The 23,238-nt window shown below is 42.5% G+C and overlaps 2 protein-coding genes across 10 annotated transcripts in view; both read left to right on the forward strand.

Moving 5' to 3' along the window:
* Nucleotides 1-924: 924 nt before the first annotated feature.
* rxrba (retinoid x receptor, beta a) lies at nucleotides 925-21,384 on the forward strand. 6 transcript variants are annotated; one of them, XM_046417359.1, is made up of 13 exons: nucleotides 925-1,181; nucleotides 1,989-2,138; nucleotides 2,802-3,037; nucleotides 3,313-3,466; nucleotides 3,615-3,794; nucleotides 6,574-6,594; nucleotides 8,666-8,826; nucleotides 9,027-9,156; nucleotides 9,246-9,378; nucleotides 12,599-12,634; nucleotides 14,407-14,498; nucleotides 14,671-14,776; nucleotides 15,212-21,384. In XM_046417359.1, exons 2-13 carry the CDS (start codon nucleotides 2,123-2,125, stop codon nucleotides 15,357-15,359), a joined length of 1,413 nt encoding a protein of 470 aa, XP_046273315.1. In that variant the 5' UTR covers nucleotides 925-1,181; nucleotides 1,989-2,122; the 3' UTR covers nucleotides 15,360-21,384. The 6 variants fall into 6 exon arrangements, with proteins under 6 accessions (XP_046273315.1, XP_046273317.1, XP_046273319.1 ...); XM_046417361.1 differs by having other exon boundaries at nucleotides 2,014-2,138; XM_046417360.1 differs by lacking the exon at nucleotides 925-1,181 and adding an exon at nucleotides 1,222-1,684.
* A 127-nt stretch (nucleotides 21,385-21,511) lies between these two features.
* Nucleotides 21,512-23,238, forward strand: part of col11a2 (collagen, type XI, alpha 2) — a 58,080-nt gene continuing 56,353 nt past the window's right edge. For 3 of the 4 annotated variants that reach the window (XM_046417354.1, XM_046417355.1, XM_046417352.1), the window contains exons 1-2: nucleotides 21,512-22,753; nucleotides 22,848-23,010. The gene's annotated coding sequence lies outside the window, so the exon portion shown is untranslated. The remainder of the gene's footprint in view (nucleotides 22,754-22,847; nucleotides 23,011-23,238) is intronic. The other variant, XM_046417353.1, reaches the window with a different exon arrangement.

A 23,238-nucleotide genomic window follows, 5' to 3' on the forward strand; every position in this document is an offset into this window, starting at 1 on the left:
ACCAAGTGAAGCAAATCCATATGGATTTTAACACTTGACTCAACGTAGCACACACATTATTTACTTTTGCGTACCCCAGGACCAGAGCAGCAAAGCAGCAGAATAATGGCAATAATTATATAACTGTTTTAGATAAACAGGGTTATAAGGGACACTTATCTTTTATTTTATAATTTCTCTCACAGCAAACAGTGAATATGAATGTGATTTTCTGGTCAGCTGAATATTTTATGCTTCACTGCCTGTTTTTGTTTTTCTTGTCTAAAGTGTAGACACTTTCAGGGAGATGCTGTGAGAAACAAAACAGTGTAATAGAAAAGATCTGACCGTTGGACTGGAAATAATCAGACTGAATTTATATACCGATGTAAACATATATATGTATATTGCCACAATATATGTAATGTATATATACATCAGTAATAATGATCACAGTGACTTCTCCTGGACATAAGACAAAACACTGTTTTTGTCCTTGCTTTAAGTTGCAAGGCCAATGTAAATTTCTATATTCCTAACAACAGACAGACTGACTGGCTGATGTGCCCTTGAGCAAGGCACTTAACCCCCAGTTTGCCCCACACCTGACATGGCAGCCCACTGCTCCTGTGTGTTTCACTGCATGTTGCATGTGTGTGTGTTTCAATCAGTGATGGCTCAAATGCAGAGAAAGAATTCCCCAGCTTTGGATTAAAAAAGTATAATAAAATAACAAATAAAATAAAACCTTGTCAGTCACAAAGGAGTCTGGACTAAACATGTCTGCGTTCCTCCAAACATCCAAAAATATTTGCACGACTGGCTGGTTTGGCAGCGCAGCAGGTTCACAAAGAGCCGGTGGCCGCCAATAACCTCTTCAGCAACTGCCACACTGAGCTGAACTTGTCTTGACCTCTTGACCTCCTGCACTGGATGTGTCTCTCTCACTCCGTGACATGTGAGGCGCAACATGACCACACAATCCTCCTCCTGCCTGAAGAAGTCGGGCTGCAGTGTTTTGCAGCGACTCTGAGCCAATGTTCAATTGCAAGGGAGCACTAAGCCAAATCCTCCACCATGATCATGTTTTCATCCTTGCAGGGGGAGGGAGGGTTGACTACGAGGCAAAGTGGGGGGAGAAACAGACACACACGGGGCCTAGTCGCCACATCTTTCATGCGAAGAAGCTGTGCCGCTAAACCGTCAGTAATCCGCATTTATTTGCACTTAATATACATTTGCAGCATAGCGCTGAGTTATGATTAGGGGAATGAACAACTGCTGCCGAACAATTTTGGTTTTGTTCTAAAGCTCTCCTGCGATGCATTCCGGCTAACTAGCTTGCTAGCTAAGTGAGGTGGCTAAACGTAGTTAGCTTAGCGCTTAGCTTGTTTTGCCAACTTAACGCCAGACATAGTGGGATTTGAACAAAATGTAGCGTGAAATGACTGTTTGCTTTAAACGTCTTGTTGGGACATGAAATGGCGATTTTATTTATATTTAAGAATGGTGGGTTACAGAAGCTGCTCCGCTTTACGACAGGCACAGACATTTTAGTGTTCGCTAGCTAATTTACGAGCTACGCGATGGCTAACAGATGCTAGCAAGAACAGTGGTTTGTTGCCATCTGTCTGGGCTTTATCTATATAGTGGAATGGGACGCTTTCCCAGCTGCGTGGAACCAAGATAACATCGCCAGTATTTGGTATCAGTATAATATTTCTTATTGATTAACCACGCTCGAGTCTTGGCCCTGAACTGTAGCAAGACGAGACCGTCCTGGCATCAGCTAAGCAGCTGGCAGCCTCCTGCGTCCTGCTGTAGTGTTACATAAAATTCCCAAAATACATCAAATACATACACATTTCTATTAACACGCATACATACAGCTTTAAACCTTGTCATAGCCTGAGTGATGCTCGTTGTTTTACATTTGCACGATCAAATGGGCATTATATGTGCCACACTATGTTCTTATGCGGACCTCTTTTCTTGTGTTGGAATTTCAGACCCGTTTTTGGTTTCCCAAAACAGCTCCGGCCCGGGCCTCAGTCCGCGGTCTAGAGTTTGATAGCGGGCTGTTTGAGACGGAAGCACGTCGGTGAGTAGCTGCCAGCCAGCCCCCTCAGCACCAGCCACCATCATGGGAGACAGCAGAGGTGAGAAAATAACTCCACGCACTTTGTTAACAGCAGTGCGACGACGTGAGAGTCTGACAAACACTGCATCTGGAAACTAACATGTATGTTAGTTACAACTTTAAAAATGAGGCTGAGACTTTTGTCATGGCTGTTGTAAATTCAGGCCTGTGAAAGACTTGGGTTATGATGAGACAAATGCTTCATGACATGACAGCGTACTGGAGCTCTGTAAAACACGTTACAGCTCATGTATAACATACAAGCATTTGAAATGATCAGACGCTCAGATTACCACACCACAAATTCTCTAAAGCAAAGTGAATTTCAGTATAGTTTTGATGTCCTGAAATGTATTCTCTGCCGTGTCTGGTCACTGTCTCTTTTCAGAGTGACAGGTGTATGGCAGTACACAACACATACTGTAGTACATTTAGAAACCCCACCTCCTTGATAATGTGCAACACCACAGTTCTGTATTTATTTAATACACAGTGACATCTCAATGTGGAAGGATGATGGAGAGTTCATAAAGTCATCACCATTTTAAAATGGTCCCACTTGGTAAAAACAGCAGCTTGTATTGCCTCTGTTAATAAGCTTTGCCTGTTTTGTACTGCATTATTATTTATTAATGGTACCTTTATCTGTTTGCATATACTCCTTTGTGCTGTCTCTCATCAGATTCCCGCAGCCCAGACAGTTCGTCTGTGTCCTCCCCTCCATCGGGACAACGCTCACCTCCGTTGGTTCCCTCAGCCGCAGCTTCCATGACCTCCCTGCCTCCCATCACCACCACCGGGGTCAACAGCCCCATCAGTAGCATTGGTTCTCCCTTTTCCGTCATCAGTTCCTCACTAGGCTCACCGTGCCTGCCTGGCACACCGTCAGTGGGATACGGCCCAATTAGCAGTCCGCAGGCAAGTTGACAAGACTGTTGTACTTAAGGGATATTATTTGAACGTATATTATTGTTCCTGGGGTGTCTTAGATTCATATTTCCTTTCTTTGCTGTGTTTTCTTTTCTCAATTTTAAATATTTTTAGGGCAAAGAACCTGTACAGCTGTATGGGCTTGGTGATGGTGCTAATCATGCTCTCAGCACTCTTACAGAAGTTGAAAGAGAATCAAGAAATTCACCTAAAAAACAAAAAATTCCTTGCCTTCATTTGTGTTCATCTTCTTCTTCTTTCAGATCAACTCAACAGTGTCTATGTCAGGGCTCCATGCAGTGAGCAGCTCCGATGATGTGAAACCTCCGTTGGGCTTGAAGCAGCTGTCGTCCCACAGCCCAGGGCCGATGCTCTCCCAGAAACGCCTTTGTTCCATCTGTGGAGACAGATCCTCTGGTGACAAGACACCTTCAATACAATTTTAATTTTCAGTGTAAATGATTCAGAGGCTCTGAGAGCCTTTAAAATGTCAGACTTGAAACAAATCGTGCCCCTTTTGTCTTATTCTTTGGCTGGTTTCCTTTTTTCTTCCCACGGCCTGCAGGTAAACACTATGGTGTCTACAGCTGTGAGGGCTGTAAAGGCTTCTTCAAGCGGACAGTGCGCAAAGACCTGACCTACACCTGTCGGGACAACAAAGACTGTATGGTGGATAAGAGACAGAGGAACCGCTGCCAGTACTGCCGCTACCAGAAGTGCCTGGCCATGGGCATGAAAAGAGAAGGTGAGCGAGCAGGGGCGCTTCAGCACACCCTGCACTTGGCTGGTACTCAGCCTCCTCTACTGCACCAAGTGCCAATATAAGTATTTTCACCATCACTGAACATAATAAATTCGTTAGGTTAAAGTTAAACACCACTGCTGCGTGCCGAGATTGTCATGGAGCTCATTTTCAGACCCAGATATTCCCAGAGCCCTCATCTGCACGATGAGAGACTGCATCATGCAGTACATGCTGTTTGACCAGGTCTGTACGCCTTGCTGGAGTCTTGATAGTTTAACAGAAGTTTAGTTTACAGTCATCATTGCTTATTTTAAAACATTCCCAAACTGCTGCTCAGCTCAACGTGCAGGAGTTTAATGTTACGGATTACGGGCACAACTGCACAAGCACAGTATCAGACCGATACCAAGGGCTGGGTGTCGGTGCTCAACACCTTTATGGTATCACCTGAAATAACCCATTACCAAGTAGAATTGAAACTTGCTGTGGTATGTTTGTTAAGGATAGAATATTTATTGACTAAGCCTTGGAGAAACACAAATCACAAGATGTCCGCTCCAGATCTGTTTTTCAAGAGCACCCAGCAGAAGTAAGACTCATCGGTGATGAAACCCATTGATCAGCTTAGTTCTGTGTTGCGGGAGCAGGAAGATATTCGTCTCCTTTAAAAGTGGCATATTTGGTGTGTTGGGCTGTAACTAGTAAAGAGCTCATTTCTCATATTAACTGAAGTTCAACTTCTCCTCTGGCTGACGAGCTCCCACAAACACGCTGGCTGTTTCCCAGCTCCACAGCTGCCTCGTTCAAACTTAACATTTTAAAGCTCGACACATCATTAAGACTCTCTCTTTCCAAAGGTCGCTCCAGATGTGTGTGAGACGTTGCAGCCTTCTTTTGGCCAAAACTGGAAGGCACAACTAAATACTGCATACCTTTGCATACATTTAAGGTTTTTTTATGCTTTTGATCAGTACTGAAAATCTTCAGAGCATCTGCAGGGATTCAGTGTTATAAACCAATGAACTGTGAAAAAGTACAAGAGCGTTCAGCGCTTTTTGTAGGCTGTGCAATCCTGTCTATGAGGAAGTCCTTGTGAACTCATAGTCTGGAAGTATCAACTTACTACTTGTAGTGTAACATTAAATTGACGGCTGTACCACATATTTGAGGCCTTGTTTTTAACATTTACATTTAAATCGCAAATCACCAGTTGACTGCTGCTCAACTTTTTTCTTTTTCTTTTTTGTTTAGCATTATCATAGATAACATTTCCAATAACTCAAGAGCATCATGGAATCTTAAAGTCACAGTTTATTTAAAAAAATCCATTTCCTCGCATATTAAAAAAATAACCTGCTTCAGTTTATATTTGTTGGTATTTATTCTCCCAGTCTTTTCAACCTTTTCACATCCATCACATCTTTTTGCTCTCCTGCTTGCTGCATACATGAGGGGTCACACTGTGATGGTAACAGGAAGGTCTAACAACAGCCTCCTGCACTTCGTCGAGTGTACATCCTTCACCTTTCCAGCAACTGGAAAACAACACACAGAAACATGACTTTGGTGTTGAGAAGCAGCAGATGTTACTTACTGACAAGATGTAATCTGCACTGTGCAGTTGCTGCTAAACTGACAACTCGCTGCTTACTTTTTCCTCCACGTCCACTCTGTTCACCTCCGCTATCATGCCTGCATGAGAAAAACAGACTCTCACCCCCACGAGGGCCTGCAAACCTCACTAATACCCACAGTTATGGCCGTTTATCGCCCGTGAAGTTTGTGTTGTCTGTACCATTAATTGCCAGGAATGAATCACTGGCAGTGCTTTGCCACTCATTCTCTGTCGCTTAACCACACACATCACAGACTGCCCTGTTCTTTAAAGGAGCCACCGCTACTCATCTCAGCTCTTAATTTAAGATGATATTCAAAATGAGATTTTGTTTGTGGAATTTTGTTTTTCTTTCCATTTAAAAAATGATGACTGACATTTCGAAGGCTTCTTTTGAAAACCTCAAAAGAAGTTGTTTTTTTTCTGGTTCAGCCCAAATGAAAATTCAAAACTCCTGTCACTATCACGGAATTGCCTGAGTTAACCAGTCCATAATTTCATCATCCATTATCATATTTCACAGTCCGTTATTCATACAGCTGATTAGCTCATGCAGCTCATTTTTATACTTAATTTGACATGTTTACAAACTGCTGCAGATCTGTATTCGGATACAATCCAAGTGTGTTAACACTGAAAAACATGTCAGATCCAGTCTGAGATTTTCTGCTGCTGTCTTAGAGTTGAACAGTGTAGGTAAGAGCCGACTGTACCGCAGTCTGTGCTTTCTTACCTTACATGCTTTTATCATAGTTTAATCATGGCTCAGTTTATGTTAAAGTTGCCGAGGCGTGTGGTCACCGTTGTTACGATGCTGATCACTGCATTCATGAGCTCCTCATCAAAGGAAGATCCAAGCTGCTTTCTGCTACAGTGTGCCCTAAACAATAAATCCTGAGCCTCATTTGAATAAGATCTCATACCTGTTTTACAGTTAGTAGTAAATGCGTCACTACATGATGGTATCAGTGTTCATTTTTCCTGTGCTTTTCCGCTAAGAGAGCTTCAGTGATATTTGTACAATGGGGGATAGAAAGAACGAGTACAGTGTGGTAGAGGGGGAGATGGGGTGGGTAAGCCTTGTAAACACTAACCCCCTTTCCCCCTCTCTTCCTCTTTTGTTTCCTCTCGTTCTCTCTCTCCCCCCCCTCCCTCCTTCTGTAGTGGCCAAGATGAACGACAGATGTAAGGAGAAGAGGGAGGGAGGGGTGTGTGTCTGTGTCTGTGTGAATGGGAGAGGAGCAGAGAGTTATCACTTTGCATATCTGTGAGAAGGAGCTACTTTAAAATGTTTTTCCATAATTTACTGCAGAGCAGGTCCACATCTGTTCAGGAATACTCATTTCCTTGTACTTTTTCTAAAAAAAAAAAAAAATGCAAAAAAAACCAAAAACAGTGTAGAGACTAATATGAGAATAATTTATCGCAGTCATCACTGCGACAGACTAAAAGTGTGTGGCAGTCTCTGGATCTGCAGGCACCCTACACCCTTTCCTATTATCTTGCTATGTTTAGGACGTTTCTGGAGAAACGTAAAGCGACATATTGGGTCAGTAGCTGTTTGAAGATAAGAATGAGATGAACAAATTAAAATGAACCATCTTTGTTGGGAAACGCTTACTGGTGTGTTCTTGAAAAGCAGCTGACATATCCTGTGAAATATGCCTTTAACAATGTTCTCATGCTTGTCTTAGAAGAAGTGTAGATGTTCCTTCAGTTTCCCACTGAGGTCTTCCAAACCAATCTTGGCTTCCAAAGTGGCTGCTTTTTGTCACCAGCCACTGGGACACCTTTTCATTCTTCTGCATCAAATGCAGAGAGTGAATAATGCAGATCAGCTGTATTATCAAGTAGATTATCATCATGACAGTTTAAGGGTGTTCACATTCATTTTTGGTGAACAGTGTTGAACTTTTAGCCTTTTTTCTGCAGATCCTCCCAATTTTACGACAATAGAGCAAGTCAGTAGATCTAAATATGCAACCAAAGCAGCCGTGGGGGCCATACGGTGGGATGTTAGTGACGGACCAAGCCAGTCACAGAACTTCAGTCTGTGATTACTTGTGTCTTTGGGCGACAGTCTTTGACTGCAAAGGATTTACAAGAAAATATTAAATATAATGGCCTTAATGCTGTCTGTTCAATTTGTCCAGTTACTTTTAGACCCCTGAAATTGGAGTGTTGTGTATAAAAAAGCTCACACAGTTCACCTGAAGATGATAAAACAACGCGTCATCAGAATCGGGTTTATTCCCTTGTCGGTTTTCACATATGTGCCGTTAGCCTTAGTACACATCCATATATTGTTACATGACAGCTTCTCGAAAGCCTCAACAAAAGGGAAAATGCAGTGTGATTGTACAGTTGTGTTCATTGGATTCACATGCAGTCAAATAAACCTGCCTGCTGTTGCCTTTGTGCAATAACCTCATTTCTTGAACTTTATGAGAGCAAGACATAGTTGTCTGGGCAAGGGATTAATGGAAACCTTGTTACTGCAGCAAAGGATTTCCTGACAATGAAAAATGAAATCCAGACAAAATGTGTCCTTTCAGCATACCACTGTTACAATTCACTGTAATTTCCTCCTGAATGTTACTTAAAAACTATTAGTTAATAGGATCAGTCATACTTTATGTTGTGTATGATTTATACAGTCTGTTTCTGCTTTGCTAGAGAGCCTGAAGGAAGGATGAAAGACAGTATGAGAGACTTTGAATTTATGAATTGTACATATCTGTGTGTTTTTTTTCTGCCTCACTCTTACGCACATCTTTCATGTTTATTTGCTCTTTCTGTGCTCTTGTATCTTTCCCTGTTCTTTTTGCTTCTTTATTGTGCACCAATCTCTTTCCACAAAAATCTTTTTCTGTCATTTCTCTTTTTCACTGTCCACACATTTCCTGCCAATCACTGATTCTGCTCCTCTCACTTTATCCATTCTGTCGCCTGGTGGCATACCCGTCTGCCATTTCTTTGCACTACCTTTCATTCTTTTCTTTTGCTGTGTTCTTGTTGTCTGTAATTATGTCATGTTCTCTACCTTTGCCTGCCTGCCAAAACCCTGTGCTTCTCCATGCTGGTCTATTCTTTTGCTCTTCCACCTTCTCTGCTGCTTTGTCCTTTCTTATTGGCCCTGTTTCATCCATCCTTCTCACCCGACACCTTCTCCTCTCTCCCCTTCCTCCCCTGTCTTGTCCTTCATGTTTTGTTTTTCTGTGCTCCCTCCTGTCCACCCCAACACCCCGTCCTGCAGCTGTCCAAGAGGAGCGGCAGAGGAACAAGGAACGAGAGAGCGATGTCGAATCGACCAGCGCGGTGAACGAGGAGATGCCAGTGGAGAAGATTTTGGAGGCAGAGATGGCTGTGGAGCAGAAGACGGAGCTTCACGCAGATGGAAGTTCAGGCGGCAGCTCTGTGAGTAGGCCGCACAGTGGAAATTAGCCACAAGCTGGGTTCCTTTATGGTGCTTTGTGTAACATTCAAAATTATTAACAACTGTTTATATTTGTTCAACGGCTGCAGATTTAGCTGTTGGTATGAGTAAATGAAATATAACATGTTGTCTCTTAGTCAAGGCATTTGATGAAATAATCCTGCAAATCTGCTTTCTTCAGCCCAACGACCCTGTCACCAACATCTGTCAGGCAGCAGATAAGCAGCTCTTCACCCTGGTGGAGTGGGCCAAGAGGATCCCTCACTTCTCTGAGCTTCCCCTGGACGACCAGGTCATCCTGCTACGTGCAGGTAAGAGAAAGAACACAGTATCAGTTTTAGTATAACATTTAAACTTTTCGATTCACTAGAAATGCTGAGACACTAACTAACACCAACAGGCTGGAATGAGCTCCTGATCGCGTCGTTCTCCCATCGCTCCATCTCGGTGAAGGACGGGATTTTACTGGCAACCGGCCTGCATGTCCACAGGAACAGCGCTCACAGTGCGGGTGTTGGAGCCATCTTTGACAGGTAATACACAGTCGCACGTATGCACAGACAGCATCACTCACAGACACACCGCATTAACTGCAGTATTCAGAAGTTTGTGTGGCTGACCCAACTGGACAGGCCATGAAAAATATTGTTTTCGCACTGAAGGGCTTTAGCATTATGTGAGTTGAGTCCTGTTTCACAGGCCTTTCTGTTCCAGTGTGAAATCCAAACTGTGTAGGATCCCCTCTTAGAATAGATCTGCTAAGACTGCCACAGTCTTAGGACCTCCTACTCTTAGCCTAAAATAGACCTTCTCTGATTAACCAGGTAAAATCTAGAGTCCCCTCTTGAATTCACTTGGTAAATCCATATCAGTCCTGAAAGCAAGATTAAGAAAGAAAGAAGACTTGCTTTCATTTATCCTCTTGAATTTAAGTGGCCCTGATGGTTTCACACTCACTGTTTTTTGTATTCTAAGCAGACATTTCATTCTGGTTTAGCTGTGGGTAAGAATTTAAGAAGCGGTGTCTTCATCTTTGGTTGACTGCAGCTGCTGTGTTCTGCGCTGGCTGTGATTGGCTGAGAGACTTTGCTCCTTTAGTCCTGCCAGTAGGGTGACAGAGCATGCCGGGGAGGCTGGCGACTAATGCTTACCCATAGACATGCATGCGCACACACACTCAGTGGCACTTACTTCAGCATTTCATGACGTGATAATGGCTGGCTAATGTACAATACTAACATGTGAATATATGATAGGATACTTCAAAATACGTTAAAGTCGTAGGTTTAAGGCTGTCAGAATACTTCAGTACTTTTTCAGTACGTGTTCAAAATACACAATACCCAAATTTGATAGTTTTGATAAGCACGTTCTTACAATCAGATTTTCAACATATTCAAGGCTGCATTGATAATAACAATCACAAATGTGTTTATATATGTGAGCCTTTTTTCTGTGTGCACATTGTTAATTAAAATTTAAAATTCTTTATATTCTTTTTAACTTTATAGAGGCCATAGGTATAAATTTTGGTGTTATATTTTCTTCTGACCACAGAATAGCTATTTTGTTATCTCATCTCGACATAAAGACCTTTGTTGTCTCGCAGTCGTAAAATAATTACAATCTTTACATAAACGTTATTGATCATTCAGTCCAAATGCACAGGACTAGCAGACATAACACAATCATTGCCAATCTTCTAATCGAATATTTCAGCGACTTCTATGCAACCCAACCGTATCAGAACGTGTCAGGTCACTGTTAATTGAACAATTTTTAGGTATAAAGGATAGAAATGGATCTCGCCTAGGAATCCAGTCAGTTCTAAAGCAAGCTAACTGAGCTCATGGGAAATGGCTCCATCATTTTCATCTTCTTAATTTTCTCTTAGCACTGCTCCCTTCTAGCAGCAGGCTTTTGTTTCAGCTTTGCACCAGCATCTGTTTGAAGGATGTAAATAACAAAATATCACAGTTTGAGTTCTTGGTCACGCATCACTTAAGCTGGACTTCTTACTAGATTGGACCTGAAGTGCAAAACACAACAAACTTTCACAGAATAAAGCAAGAAAAACACAACAACTGTGGCCGAAAACATAACTGCACAACAGGAAAACATGACGTTTCGCAACACAAACGGACAAAATGAGAGCACAAAATATCGGAGAAGTCAGCTAACTGGAAGGGGATGCTGCCTACTGTTATGTCTTTTGAAATGCTCAAAACCTCGAGTGAACGAAGTGTGACAACCTGTAACAGGTGCGCACAGAAAAGGAAACAGCATAGCTTGCCTTTTTGTCTCCATACGTCTGATCCAGTCAGTACGAGAATGACGGGATTTGCTGTATTTTAAAGAGTTTCCCCTCGGGGATAAATAAAGGAATTCTGATTCTGATTATGAAATGTATTTTCTGTTTTGTTAGTTTGTTTTTGGTCGTGTTAATTTGTTTTCTTAAATGATGTATTTTGCACTTCAAGCCTTTTTTTCCCCAAACCAGGCTCAGGCCAGTGAAACCTGCTTAAAGTCCAACTGAAATCACATTCAGTCATTCAGTCATATGTTTTGTGTTGTGCTTAAATCTATTGTCAATACCTTATTTTTAATAAATACAATAAATATACTTGTGGAAATATTTTTTTTGATTGCTTGACAGCGGCTGGTGGTCAGAGCGTTGATGCTGCATTGTGGGAAATGACAGACAAACTAAATGAGATCTCAGACTTCAGCCCGACATGTTATGGGCAGACAGTGTGCTGTTAGTGGTATTGAACAGGGCAGGGAGACCCACAGCAGAATCTAACTGGACACAAGTGCCCTTTGCAGAAACGTTTCCATGCCCTTTAATGTGCTGCAGCTGAGTGGCTAATTAGCTCTCCGGCTTGCAAACTGACGTCAGCAACCCACTTTTCTCCGGGTTAATGTTTGTTTGGTCGCTCCTTAAACAAGATGTGTGCTCATGTTAGATTAAGTGTGCTCATAAGTTAGATGAGAAGGAGGAAAAGCTGAGGTTCAAAGTGGCTCTTGTGTTGTGTGCAGGCTGCAGTCTGGCTTTGTGTGGCTGTCTGCTTTGCCTGTGAAAGAGCACTGACATTTCTGCATTAAACACTGTTTGACTGGCTGTATTGAAATCAAGGCTCCATCCAGGTAGCCCGATACCTTAAAGGTACCTCAGATTGATGCAGAATCTGGGGACGCCACCGTGACACCAAAAGAATATACAGTACATGATATATAATTTTTCTCTGTTGATTTCTGATGCTTTTTTCTCTAACCAGAACGCAAAGCAAATATTTTACAGAGCAGATGTGTTTGCTTTAGCAGTCAAAACGTGCAGTTTAATTTCAGTTGGACTTTAATGTACTTTTCATGACGCGTTAAAGTTTAGTGAGGAGCACCTGTTAAAGGTTGAGGGCTCACAGTTTTTCACTTGTATCAGTTTTATGTATAATAATGGCTTTCTGCTGTTATTCCTTTGGCTCATAGAATTTAGAAACCCCCCTTATTTTAACACATGTGAATGTATTAGACTAATGTCTGGGTGCAAAATAAAACAGATACAAAAAAATGTCAACAAATCCCATTCACACTATTAAACAACAGCTTTAAACGTATCAGAAAATATTTTGTAAATCATATGTAAGCACTGACTGTCTGTACAGCCGTACGGGACTCGGAAAACAGTCAGAATTCTGCTATAAAAGTGTAACTGTGTAATGATATTGTAATAACACATTGTGATTGAATACACAGGGCGCACAATGCTGAGGTTGGGGCCATATTTGACAGGTAATTACGCCACTACACAAACACTTTTCTTAAACCCCTCCTCTTTAGGCAGCAAAAAGAACCAAAGCTAAAAGGTTGATGATTTGTGCAGCTTTGCAGTAGCCAGGCGGTCAGTGACCCTCGTTTGACCCGATCACTCGGTGAACTACACGGGGAAGTGGTTTTAATGATGACCAGAAGCAGTACAGCAGATGAGGATGCCTGAAGGAATACTGTTTTACTGCAGTTCACAACACTCTTTTACACTGTTTGTTTTTGGATGGCCTGATTTACTGTTGAGCCTTTTCAAAGTGTTGTTGGCCCTCCTCAGTGATGCTCCTTCTGTTGTGGGAGGAGCCTGTTTAATAACGTTAATGACAAACACTCTGGGTCCTCCACCAACAATAAGTTTCTCAACTTAATTTATTGAATCTGTTACATAATTAAATCTAAGCTGACATTGTGCATTACTGTGCTTTTTTGTTGTCTCCACGGGGTTGCATGCATCGTTCTTGAATGACAGGTCACTTATCATATTTCTGTAGGTTAAGATTTGTGAAGCATTTTTATGAATAAGGATACGACATTCAGTATAAAGAATAGCACCCAAAATCATCATCGCACCCTCGTTTTGGTCCTTAACCCAACACATCTCAAGTAAAAAGGCTTCAGTTTTAAAATTGAGGATTTTCACCAAACCTGTGGCCCAACCTAAAAGGCATTAGATATGACCAAGAGTCAATACTTTTTCTCTGTGAGAACATGCGTCTCAAACGTGAGTGTGTGTTTAGCCACCCCAGCTGCCGTATGTTCCAACCTCCCTCGAGCTGCCAGTTGAGGGCAAGACAACGAGTGGGAAATCTGAAACTATAACCAGGAAACTGTAACGTCTCCAGCCACGGCAGACTCAACGTTTAGCAGATTTAACAACTGAATTATTAAGTAGGAAAAACAAAACCTACAATCAGCCACAGCCAGCACTTATCACCATTTGGTGGCAGCAGTTTGCCACTTTGGCAGGTTTTAACCAGTTTTTCTTTTTTTGTCCCCTCTGCCCTGCAGAACCAGCAGTTCAGCCATTCATTCAGTAGTTTGAACCTAAATCCATGACACTGACAAGAAACCATAATAACAATGTAATTACTGAGTCTGGTCACTCTCTGTTGTTCTTACTCTCTTATCCCTTCTTTCTCTTGTTTTTATCACTTTTCCACTCTTCTTAACTTTTTCTCTCTTCCTATTCTTTGCTTCTTTTTTCTCATAATCTGGCCTTTTTCTTCTGTCTTGTGATTTCCCCCTGCATTCTCCCCTCCTCTTCTCTCCTCTCTCCTCTCCTCCCCTGCTCTCCTCATCTCCCCTATTCTCTCCTCTCCTCTCCTCTCCTCTCCTCTCCTTTTCTCACCTTTCTCTCCTCTCCTCTTTCCTCCTCTCCCCTCCTCTTCTCATCTCTCCCCTCCCCTCTTCTCCTCTCCTCCCCTCCTCTCCTCTCCTCCCCTGCTTTCCTCATCTCCCTTCTTTTCTCCCCTCCTCTCCTCTCTCCTCATTCCCTTGCTCCTCTCCTCTCCTCTCTTCTTCTCTCCTCTCCTCTCCTTTTCTCACCCTCCACCTCTCCTCCCCGCTCCTCTCCTCTTCTCTGCTCATCTCTCCCCTCCCCTCCTCTCCTCTCCTCTCCTCTCCTCTCCTCCCCTCCTCTCCTCTCCTTTTCTCACCCTCCCCTCCTCTTCTCTCCCCTCCCCTCCTCTCCCCTCCCCTGCTCTCCCCTCCTCATCTCTCGTCCCTTCTCCTCCCTGCAGGGTTTTGACAGAGCTTGTCAGTAAGATGAGAGACATGCAGATGGATAAGACAGAGCTTGGCTGTCTTCGAGCCATCATCCTCTTCAACCCAGGTACAGAGGCAGGTGGAAGGTTGAAAATCGTATAGCAGATGTTACTGGGAACACAGAATGAAAGTGGACGAATATGTTTATGGAAGACTGAAAGAAGTTTGAAATAGGAAACGTAAATTTTGTTTCACTGACACGCAGAGATAATGAATGTGTTGTCTGATTTCACCTGAAGATGCCAAGGGTTTGTCCAACCCGAGTGAAGTGGAGCTCCTGAGAGAGAGGGTGTACGCGTCTCTGGAGTCCTACTGCAAGCAGAAATACCCCGATCAGCAGGGCAGGTAGGCTGCAACCATTTTCGTGAACAAAGCTTGACAAAAGAAGTAAAAAACAATACTGCCGTTCATCTGGCAAGACATATCCACACCGATTTAAATGTCCCTTTCATTATGTTGTCTTATTTTGAGGAATAAATGCAGGACAAAGTGTGACATAACGGAACTCACCAGCTCGATACTGCTGGATCTTGTGACGTTTAGGAGAGCTTTTTCTGTTGTATCTCATCCCACTTGACTCCACAACCTGCTGCAATAAGTTCTCCTCTTTTAGCTTAAATTTATACATTCCCCGAAACGTCCCCTGGCTACAGTTTGTATTTTCACATATTTTTCTTGCTTCATACGTCTTATACATTTCTGTTTTCACTTGAGGTGATTGATAGATCCGTGTTCATTTCTCACTCTGCTGTCCTTCTCGTGTTTACCTCCACCGTCCAGGTTTGCAAAGCTCCTCCTCCGGCTGCCAGCACTGCGCTCCATTGGTCTAAAGTGCCTGGAGCACCTGTTCTTCTTTAAACTGATTGGTGACACGCCCATTGACACCTTCCTGATGGAGATGCTTGAAGCGCCTCACCAGCTGACCTAGAGGAGCCAGGTTCGGTCCAGTCAGGATCTGATGTACGCCAGGATTACCGACACGTCACCCCCGCCTTGGGTCGTTGGCTCCTCTTGTTGGGCCTCACTTAACTGCAGCACCTGCTGGTTTTAATGTACCGGCTACACACACACACACACACACACACACACACACACACAGTCCCTGTCACTGACCTAATTATCTTGACACATGCACATGCAGATTTTAACTTGCATACATGACTTGACATACAGCGCAACTAATACACAGAAAATATGGCTCTGAATTAACCGTATGCTAATGGACACACGCACACACACACACACACACACATTTTCACCATATTTTCCCATATTCAGTTTTCCACCATAGGGGTTTACAACTCAAGGAATATATCCCCTTTTCATCACAAATACTGTACAGTAAACGTCTTAATTTTACGTTAGCCTTCAATTTCACAACTTCATCTCACAGTGGGTTTTTGCTTCTGCGTAACTGGTATCCTTCCCCTGTTTTTACTTGGATTACTTAGTTACACTGCTAGCTGCACCTCTGTATATTATATCCATCACTAGCCGGTTAGTTATTCATGTATGATTTTAGCTTAAATTCAGGTGCGTAGCATTTCAATCAGCTGTCCACCATCAAACAAAATCACTTCTTATTGGTCAGGATTGTCCTATGATGGACAAACAGACACCCCCTCCCAGTGAGTTCATCAAGTCTCGTAAACATTGATATTTTATGCTTTGTTTTTTTTTTTTTTTTTTTTTTTTTTTTTTTTGAATATTCATGCTGAAACTTGTTTGAGTTTCTATTTTGAAGTACTGTACTCATGAAATGAGAGCTTTTTCCAAGGCATTGAAATCCAGGAAAAGGGGGGTGGGAGCACTTTGTTGAAACTTTGTCCCTCCCACCCTGATGCGCACAGCGGGCTTTGTAAGACAAGAAGAATGACTTGAATTTTTTTTTCCTAGTTTTGATTTTATCCTTTTCTCTATTTTGGCAGTTGGTTGGCATTTTAAACAGCTTGAGGCTCACAGGAAGTACGGCTTCACGCAATACAAAATTGTATTTGTTAGCCTTTTAGCTCCCGTTACCCCAAACCCTCCCTTTGCTGGTGGTCATTTATGCACTTTTGTGAGTTGTAACTGTGTAAATGTTCCTGTTTCCTAGAAATGACCATCTGTTCTCAGAGACCTAAGATGACCTTGAAGGTACTATGTGTAGGGTTTTCTCATTATTGCATCATTTTCATGTCTGATGATGATTTGTTATAGAACTTGCTGAATGATTGGCATGTACATATGACAAGCAGGTTTGGGCATTAGCTCTAACCGCCAGTTGAAAGGCTGAAAGTGTCCATCTGTTATTTTTAGGACACTTTTATTCCAAAAGTCTCAAAAGTCTGGAGGAGAAGAACAAATCGCTGTTCTTTGAGTTGAAATTCTTTGAACAACTCTGCATATAATTGGTCAGCCTCTGTCTGAGATGTGTGTCCTACTGTGCAGTGAGACTATTGAGTTAATAAAAGAGTTTGACGTTAGACCTCTCAACCCAGCAGCTATTGGAGTGTCCTTGTGCAAGATGATTCAGTGTTTTGTACTGAAGATGCTGCACTCTGTCCCTGCTGTAAAACAAGGTGCAAAACAAAAAAAGAAAAAAAACCAGCAAAATAAATAAATAAATGGCTCAAATAGTTTGACAAAGTCAGTAATCCAAGATTTAATTGATAGTCAGTCAGTATCAACTTTATCGTTATCTGCGATACTTTTAGATCCCTGTGGATAAAATATAGACCGGGAAACAATGCACCCGTGTCTGAATTAAAAATTATAATGCAATAATGAAATAAGTTAGTGTTGCATCATGGAAATCCTACACTTACTACCTGCTGCTTTGGAAACTTTATTCAGTGTGTATTGACTCAATGCTTGCCTCTTTTGTACAGTAGATGTAAATAATTAAAAAAAAAATCAACACCATGAGAGTCATGCAGAAACAAAGGCCTGTTCACACTCAAGTGAACGTGAAATATGTGGCTCCGAAAAACAAATTTTAAAGCTCTATTATTTTTCTGTGGATTCAACATTAGCCATCACCGTGAAATTGTTACCGAGCCCAGGGCCAAACCACACCTCACTGCTGCTTTTGCACCAACTGCTGCCAATGATTCTTGTTGTTCTTGGCAATTGATTGGCTGGATTTCATTGACAAAAGCACTTGACATTTACTGTGATTGAAATTTGTGGGCAACTGAATCTGAAAGTTGCAGTGAAAAGTCAAATGCAGCTAACGCGTGATCAGGAGATATACAGCAAACTAAGCCGTCTACAACATGCTCAAAGGTGAGCAATACTGGGGTACACATTAAGATTTCTGACCATTTTAGTTGGTAAATTATTTAAACGAGTGTTGGCGTTCAGAGGTATATTTAGCCTCTACGCGAGTCGCCAAATTTAATAGAAATTAGAAACGTGCATTTTGCAGTATCATTCTACAGGGAAGAGGTACAGCTGTCCTCTACCAGGTGCTAAACAACTAACATGGTCTTTTAGTTTAAGACGTGCACATTTTCATCAATGCAAACACAGTATGCAAGTACACAGACAAATCAGAAAGCCATTTTCCACTCTTGAACAGGTCTGCTTGAAATGTAGATTTCCATCTTAGGGTTGTTTCTTTTTGGTATTTTATGACCCCCAGCGTAACCACAGACTCCCAGCTATGGGCTGTGGCTGTGCCCTGCTGGACTCAGCCTGTGTCTTTTGTATGTTAGAAAGCAGTTAGGCTGGTGGACACAATGAAAGCAGCTGTTAACTTTTGGGCTCCACCAGCTACTTAGACCAGAATGAGTCAGTGAGCTTCCTGCCCTGCAGATAGTCCGAATACTTTTCAGAGTGGATCCTGGGCCTCCCCCATGTGATGTGGACTTGGAGGCTGGCAGTTCGATGGCCTGTAAGACAGGTGGTTTTGTTTAACATGTCAGTAAGTTGGTCTAATCCTAAGAGTTAGGTGTTGTTTCAGTTTTTCTCCATCCATGCGTACAGATGGCCAACTCGACAAAGTGGCCTCCAGAGATCCATTCGTTTCGTACATGCAGAGAAAAGTCAGCCCCTCGTGCGCAGCATCTCTGTTGGAGAAGGTGGACAAAGTGGTGACCAGCACCAACATCTGCCAGCATTCTTGAATTCAATATGCTGCAGTATGTGACAGTGAGTTGGTTCAGATGAGCTAATACTACCAGAGTTTGGAGACTTGAGTGAAACGGATTTTGTGGCCACTGGGCTTTGAGATCTTTGAACTGGATTAGAGCTCAGCTTTCCTGAAACAGTTTGGGACTGGAATGAAGTTTGTGAGTGCAACTCAAAATAAGTGCTTTTCTCCCTTTGTCCCTCAAAGAGTAGACTGACTTTAGGGCTTTTGTGAATGATCCCATCCTGTGTTAGGCCGACATCTCGGCAACTTTATCTGCAGGATTTTGCTTTTGGAGCTTCCTCCTTCCTTGAATGTTAAAGCCTGCTATCACGGCATCGTGTTCATTGCTGGGGATGGGAATGATTACACAACCAGACAAGTTTAATAATAATTAAAAAATACCAGTCACACACGCCAGTATTAGCTGATGATTTGTGGAAAAATCAAAATATGTAACATATGTATTAATATTACGGTATCAGTTGCCGTGGTATCAGTGTTTCTGGCATTTGTCAGTTTTAGCTTAGTCTGTTACATAAGTTACCGTAATGTTAATTGGCATTGAAATCAATTAGAATTCCCATCCTTTATATAACAGCAAAGAATCAGATTTTTGCTGTCATTTCTGTATTTCTTTGCATTTTGACATGAGCTTAGGTCATTTAGAGGATGATAAGCAGATACAGTAAACAAATGAAAAGAGCTATGCAGTCAGTGGAGCTTCTGTATGCTAAGCCACTTTAAGCTTTGCTGACTGATTTAGCGAGAGCTGGTGGTTGGGTATGTCGGTTGTTGTTTTTTTTGTATTTGTTATAGGGTACATGTGGCCACATGTGTATGCTTTTATGCACATGTGTGTGGAATCTGTCTGCAGCTACGCCTTTTGACTGGCAGATCCTATAGCTTTGGCTGTGATGTGCTGTTAAATTGATATACATATACAAAATAATGAGAGGATGCAGAGAGGAAAAGAGGAACCCGGCCGGAGGGGTGATAAACTGGCTTGTTGAGCTGATGCTTCATCAACACACCCCAGCCTCCTCCCTTCCCTCACTTTGCCCTGTCTCCACTGCTTTACTTTAAACTTAACAGATGCTTATTCATACTCGCCTGCGTGGGCTGAAAATTACTGGGCTTTGCGTTGGAATGGACTTGTAAAATAAACCTACGATTTTTGGACTGTTTGAAAAGGATGTGAAGCTTCTCGTGGAATAAGCATTGGAGAGCTGTAAGGAAGGGATTCGGTGCTGTGTGTCCCTCTTTGCTTACTTTACTTGACGGCAGAGCAGCGGCGATCTGCTGGATCGCACCGCACTGCCCACAGATGTTTGTCGTTGCGACCGTGTGCACTCAAGGCAGACGCATGCTGTGACCTTTTGACTGTGTAGCAGTATTGTTGTCGCCACTTTTGTTACATTTTGAAATTACTCGCTTTTTTGAAAGTAAGGACATAGAATAAATATGCTTTTGTTTGAAATAGATCACAGGCTGTGACTGAAGAATTGATCATCGTATATAGCTAAGATGTCAGGGTGGTGTTTTAGCCTATTGACACAGGCCCCCTGGAGCCAAGGCCCATCCCATTATGATCAATGAGGCAGTGTGTGCTATGCAGCCTTGAAACCACCACCCTCACTGGTTTATTTATCACTGCCAAGCTGTATGCGGATGTGGCCGTTTTAAATGCAGGGCCACTCAGTCCCCTGTGCTTAATTTTCATGTATGTTGTGATTATTGTGTGGCACACTAAAGAGTGTGCGCTAACCTTGGCCTGTGTAGTGCATACTAAAGAGGGGCCCTAATAGGAACAGCATGACAGCTCGTGTGTGGAGGGGAGGACTGGTCCCAGGAGAAGTAGACCAGTGTGTGGTCCCCTCTGGGTGCTCAGGCTGTGCATTGGTGCTTTTTATGGGGTTCCCCCAGCCTGAAAACATCTGCTTTGGTTTAAAACACAGGGAAAATGAATATGAGTGAAATGCAAATAAGGAATGATTTAACAGGGCTAGCCTGGCCCTGGACCTGCTCTTCTTCACTTGCATTTTGTTGGGTTTTTTCTGCAACTGGGTCCCCTGCAACCTGTTGTGTTTTTACTGTGTTGGAGTCACACGTGGCTGTAGCTTAGTACTACCAGCAATAAGACAAACCCATCAGAGTCCACTTCAGATCATGAGGGAGAAACTGTGGCTCTAATCGTAGATGCACAGCGCAAAGGCCACCAGAATCCACAGGTCTGGTTTGCAGGAGACGCCTCTGAGCAGGATGTGGTTACATTGAGCGAACTTGACAGGAGGAATCAATTCAGAATGATTTGCTCTCTGTCAGGAGGAGATGGTTGTTGGTGTTCTGAGATTGGAGGAATCGTGAAGGGTCAGTCGGAGAGAGAAGGGCAGGGACTTGAAGAACTCTGATCAGGTGTTCATCTGTCGATCGAGAAGAAAAACAGAAAATCTATTTTCCACTAGATCTAGAATCTTCCTTAATTGTTTACTCTTCACCATAAAGAAATTCACACGTTGTTTCTTTGTCTGGTTTCCTGTCTCCATCTTCTTCGACTGTGCTCTTCATCTTTTGTTTATTACAAAGTATTAAACAAATACAAGAACTGTAAAATCAGAATGGAATCTGTCACTCTTGATTTTAATTTTTCTCTCCTTCTCTTGTGTCTGTTCTTTGTCCTGTTTGTATCCTGTTCCATCGTACATGTGGAGCTGATTGACTATTGTGTGCTTCGGGGATTGAAAGAAGAAAAAAAAATATGAATAATTTTTTCAGTCATTAATTCTGAATCTTGTTTCTGTTTGTTGTATCATGTCTGAGTAAAGGTTTTAATACTGTACATAAAGTGTTTTTCATTTATTACTGAGCAAAACGCACTTTTGAAACACCGCAAAGCACTTTGTCATTAAACAAAATTGTTGCTGTCCAAATAGTTTGAAATATTGCAAATTGTAAATGAAAATTAATTACAGTATTTAACACTTTTTTTGTATTGGTTTGAAATTACCACAGTGCATTCATTTCATTCAGGCTCCACAGGAAACACCCGCTCACTGTTGGAACTCGGCCACCACTGTGTCCTGGAGGAAGTGATGGGACGCTCCTCAGTCCAGCAGGACCCCAGGGCCCCGGGTGGCCACTGCCACCGCATTTCCATCTGACAGCCTCTAGAGGGAGCACCAACCTCTTGTCCTGTCCAAGTTTCAACGACCGCGGTCTCCTGTTGCTCCGCCTACGCCCTCCTCGTCCCTCGACTGGGGCTGCTGGGTGGTGAAATTGTCCTGTAATGCCTCCCAGCTCCACCTTTGGCCAATAAGGAAGCAGCATTTCACCAGCATAGGTGCATTTCTCCCTGTAGTGGAGGCTCTGTTCCCCCTGCCACATATTTAAAAGTTAAGAAAGTTTGGAATGTGGACATGAGTTTGTACCTGTGTAGCCATGTAGGCTGTGGCTGCGCTCTGTATTTCTCCGTCTCTCCTCCCTCCTCCTGCTTCAGATTGTCTCCTCCCTCGTCTCTGACGGTCTGTCCAGATCACGGTCCAGAGCTCTTCACAGGAGCCAGACGATGAAGCCTTTTCTCTGTTAAGTTCGCCAATCAAGGCCCGCGTTGGTGTGCAGGACTTAAGTTCCAAAAGAATTCTTTAAATCACTGTCACTTAAAGTCTGTTAACTCAGATTTATTTCATGCCATATTTAAAGCTCTTCAAGCTGGTTTTTAGAAATCAGCTAAGCCAGAATATTTAAAGTATTTAACTGCAGTTCTGTACACTCAGGCAGACCCTCGACGTGTTCACGCAGGCCGTTTTACAGACAGTAATGACAGATGCTCAGATCCCTTGTGATCTATGCAGCTTTCATTGTACACCAACATTTATTGAACGTTGGTTTTAGGCCACAAAATTGACAGTCGGCCTGTTTTTGGTAAGTTTAAAAATGCCAAGCAGCGAGTCATTGGCAATTTATGTCAACATTTCTGGCTTTAAACTATCCCTGTATGATTTTCCTAGATCCAGTTTGGGTACAAACCTCATGCAAACATAGAACAATATTTTTATGTTTTTCCTCTGTGGTTGATGTGATTTTGGCTTAGTAATGGGTCCCCCAGACTCCTTTGACCTCTTTTTATTTTTGTCTTTCACTCAGCAGGCCAAATCTACTGAGTTTGGATCTTGAGAACTATTTCTCCAGTACACTAGTGCAGAGCAGTGGTAAATAGTCTATAAAACCAGTGTGGTTACCCTGACTTGAATAAGTAGACTAAGACAAATGAGCTGGAGGTTAAGCATCCTTTCCATGTTGCAGATGTCTGAGCCAAGTGTGCCACTGTGGAAGTTGCTCCCGTCGTACCAGCAGCTGCCAGCAGGAGGAGCAGGCACAAAGAGTTTTCTGTTCAGCACATTGCCGGCTTGTCATCAGCATCCCTTTTAGGGAAGATCTATAACTTCACAGCTTGAGGTGCTAGACAGTAAGTTCTATGATGAGTGTGTAATTTAGCTCAGTGAAGAAAATGTTGCATTTCAGAATAAGATTTCCACCAGCTCAAAGATGTTATTACTCCACATAAAGTTGTTTTTGTTTTTAATACTGAGCGCAGGATAATTAAATGCAGCGGTGTGGCATTTAGTGATTTAAAATCTAACCAGTTAATTTTAGCTTACAGCTTCTTTTTTTATGTGGGCCACCTTGTGGTTTG

This window comes from Scatophagus argus, chromosome 17 (genome assembly GCF_020382885.2).
Source record: "Scatophagus argus isolate fScaArg1 chromosome 17, fScaArg1.pri, whole genome shotgun sequence".
NCBI classification, from domain to species: Eukaryota; Metazoa; Chordata; class Actinopteri; family Scatophagidae; genus Scatophagus; species Scatophagus argus.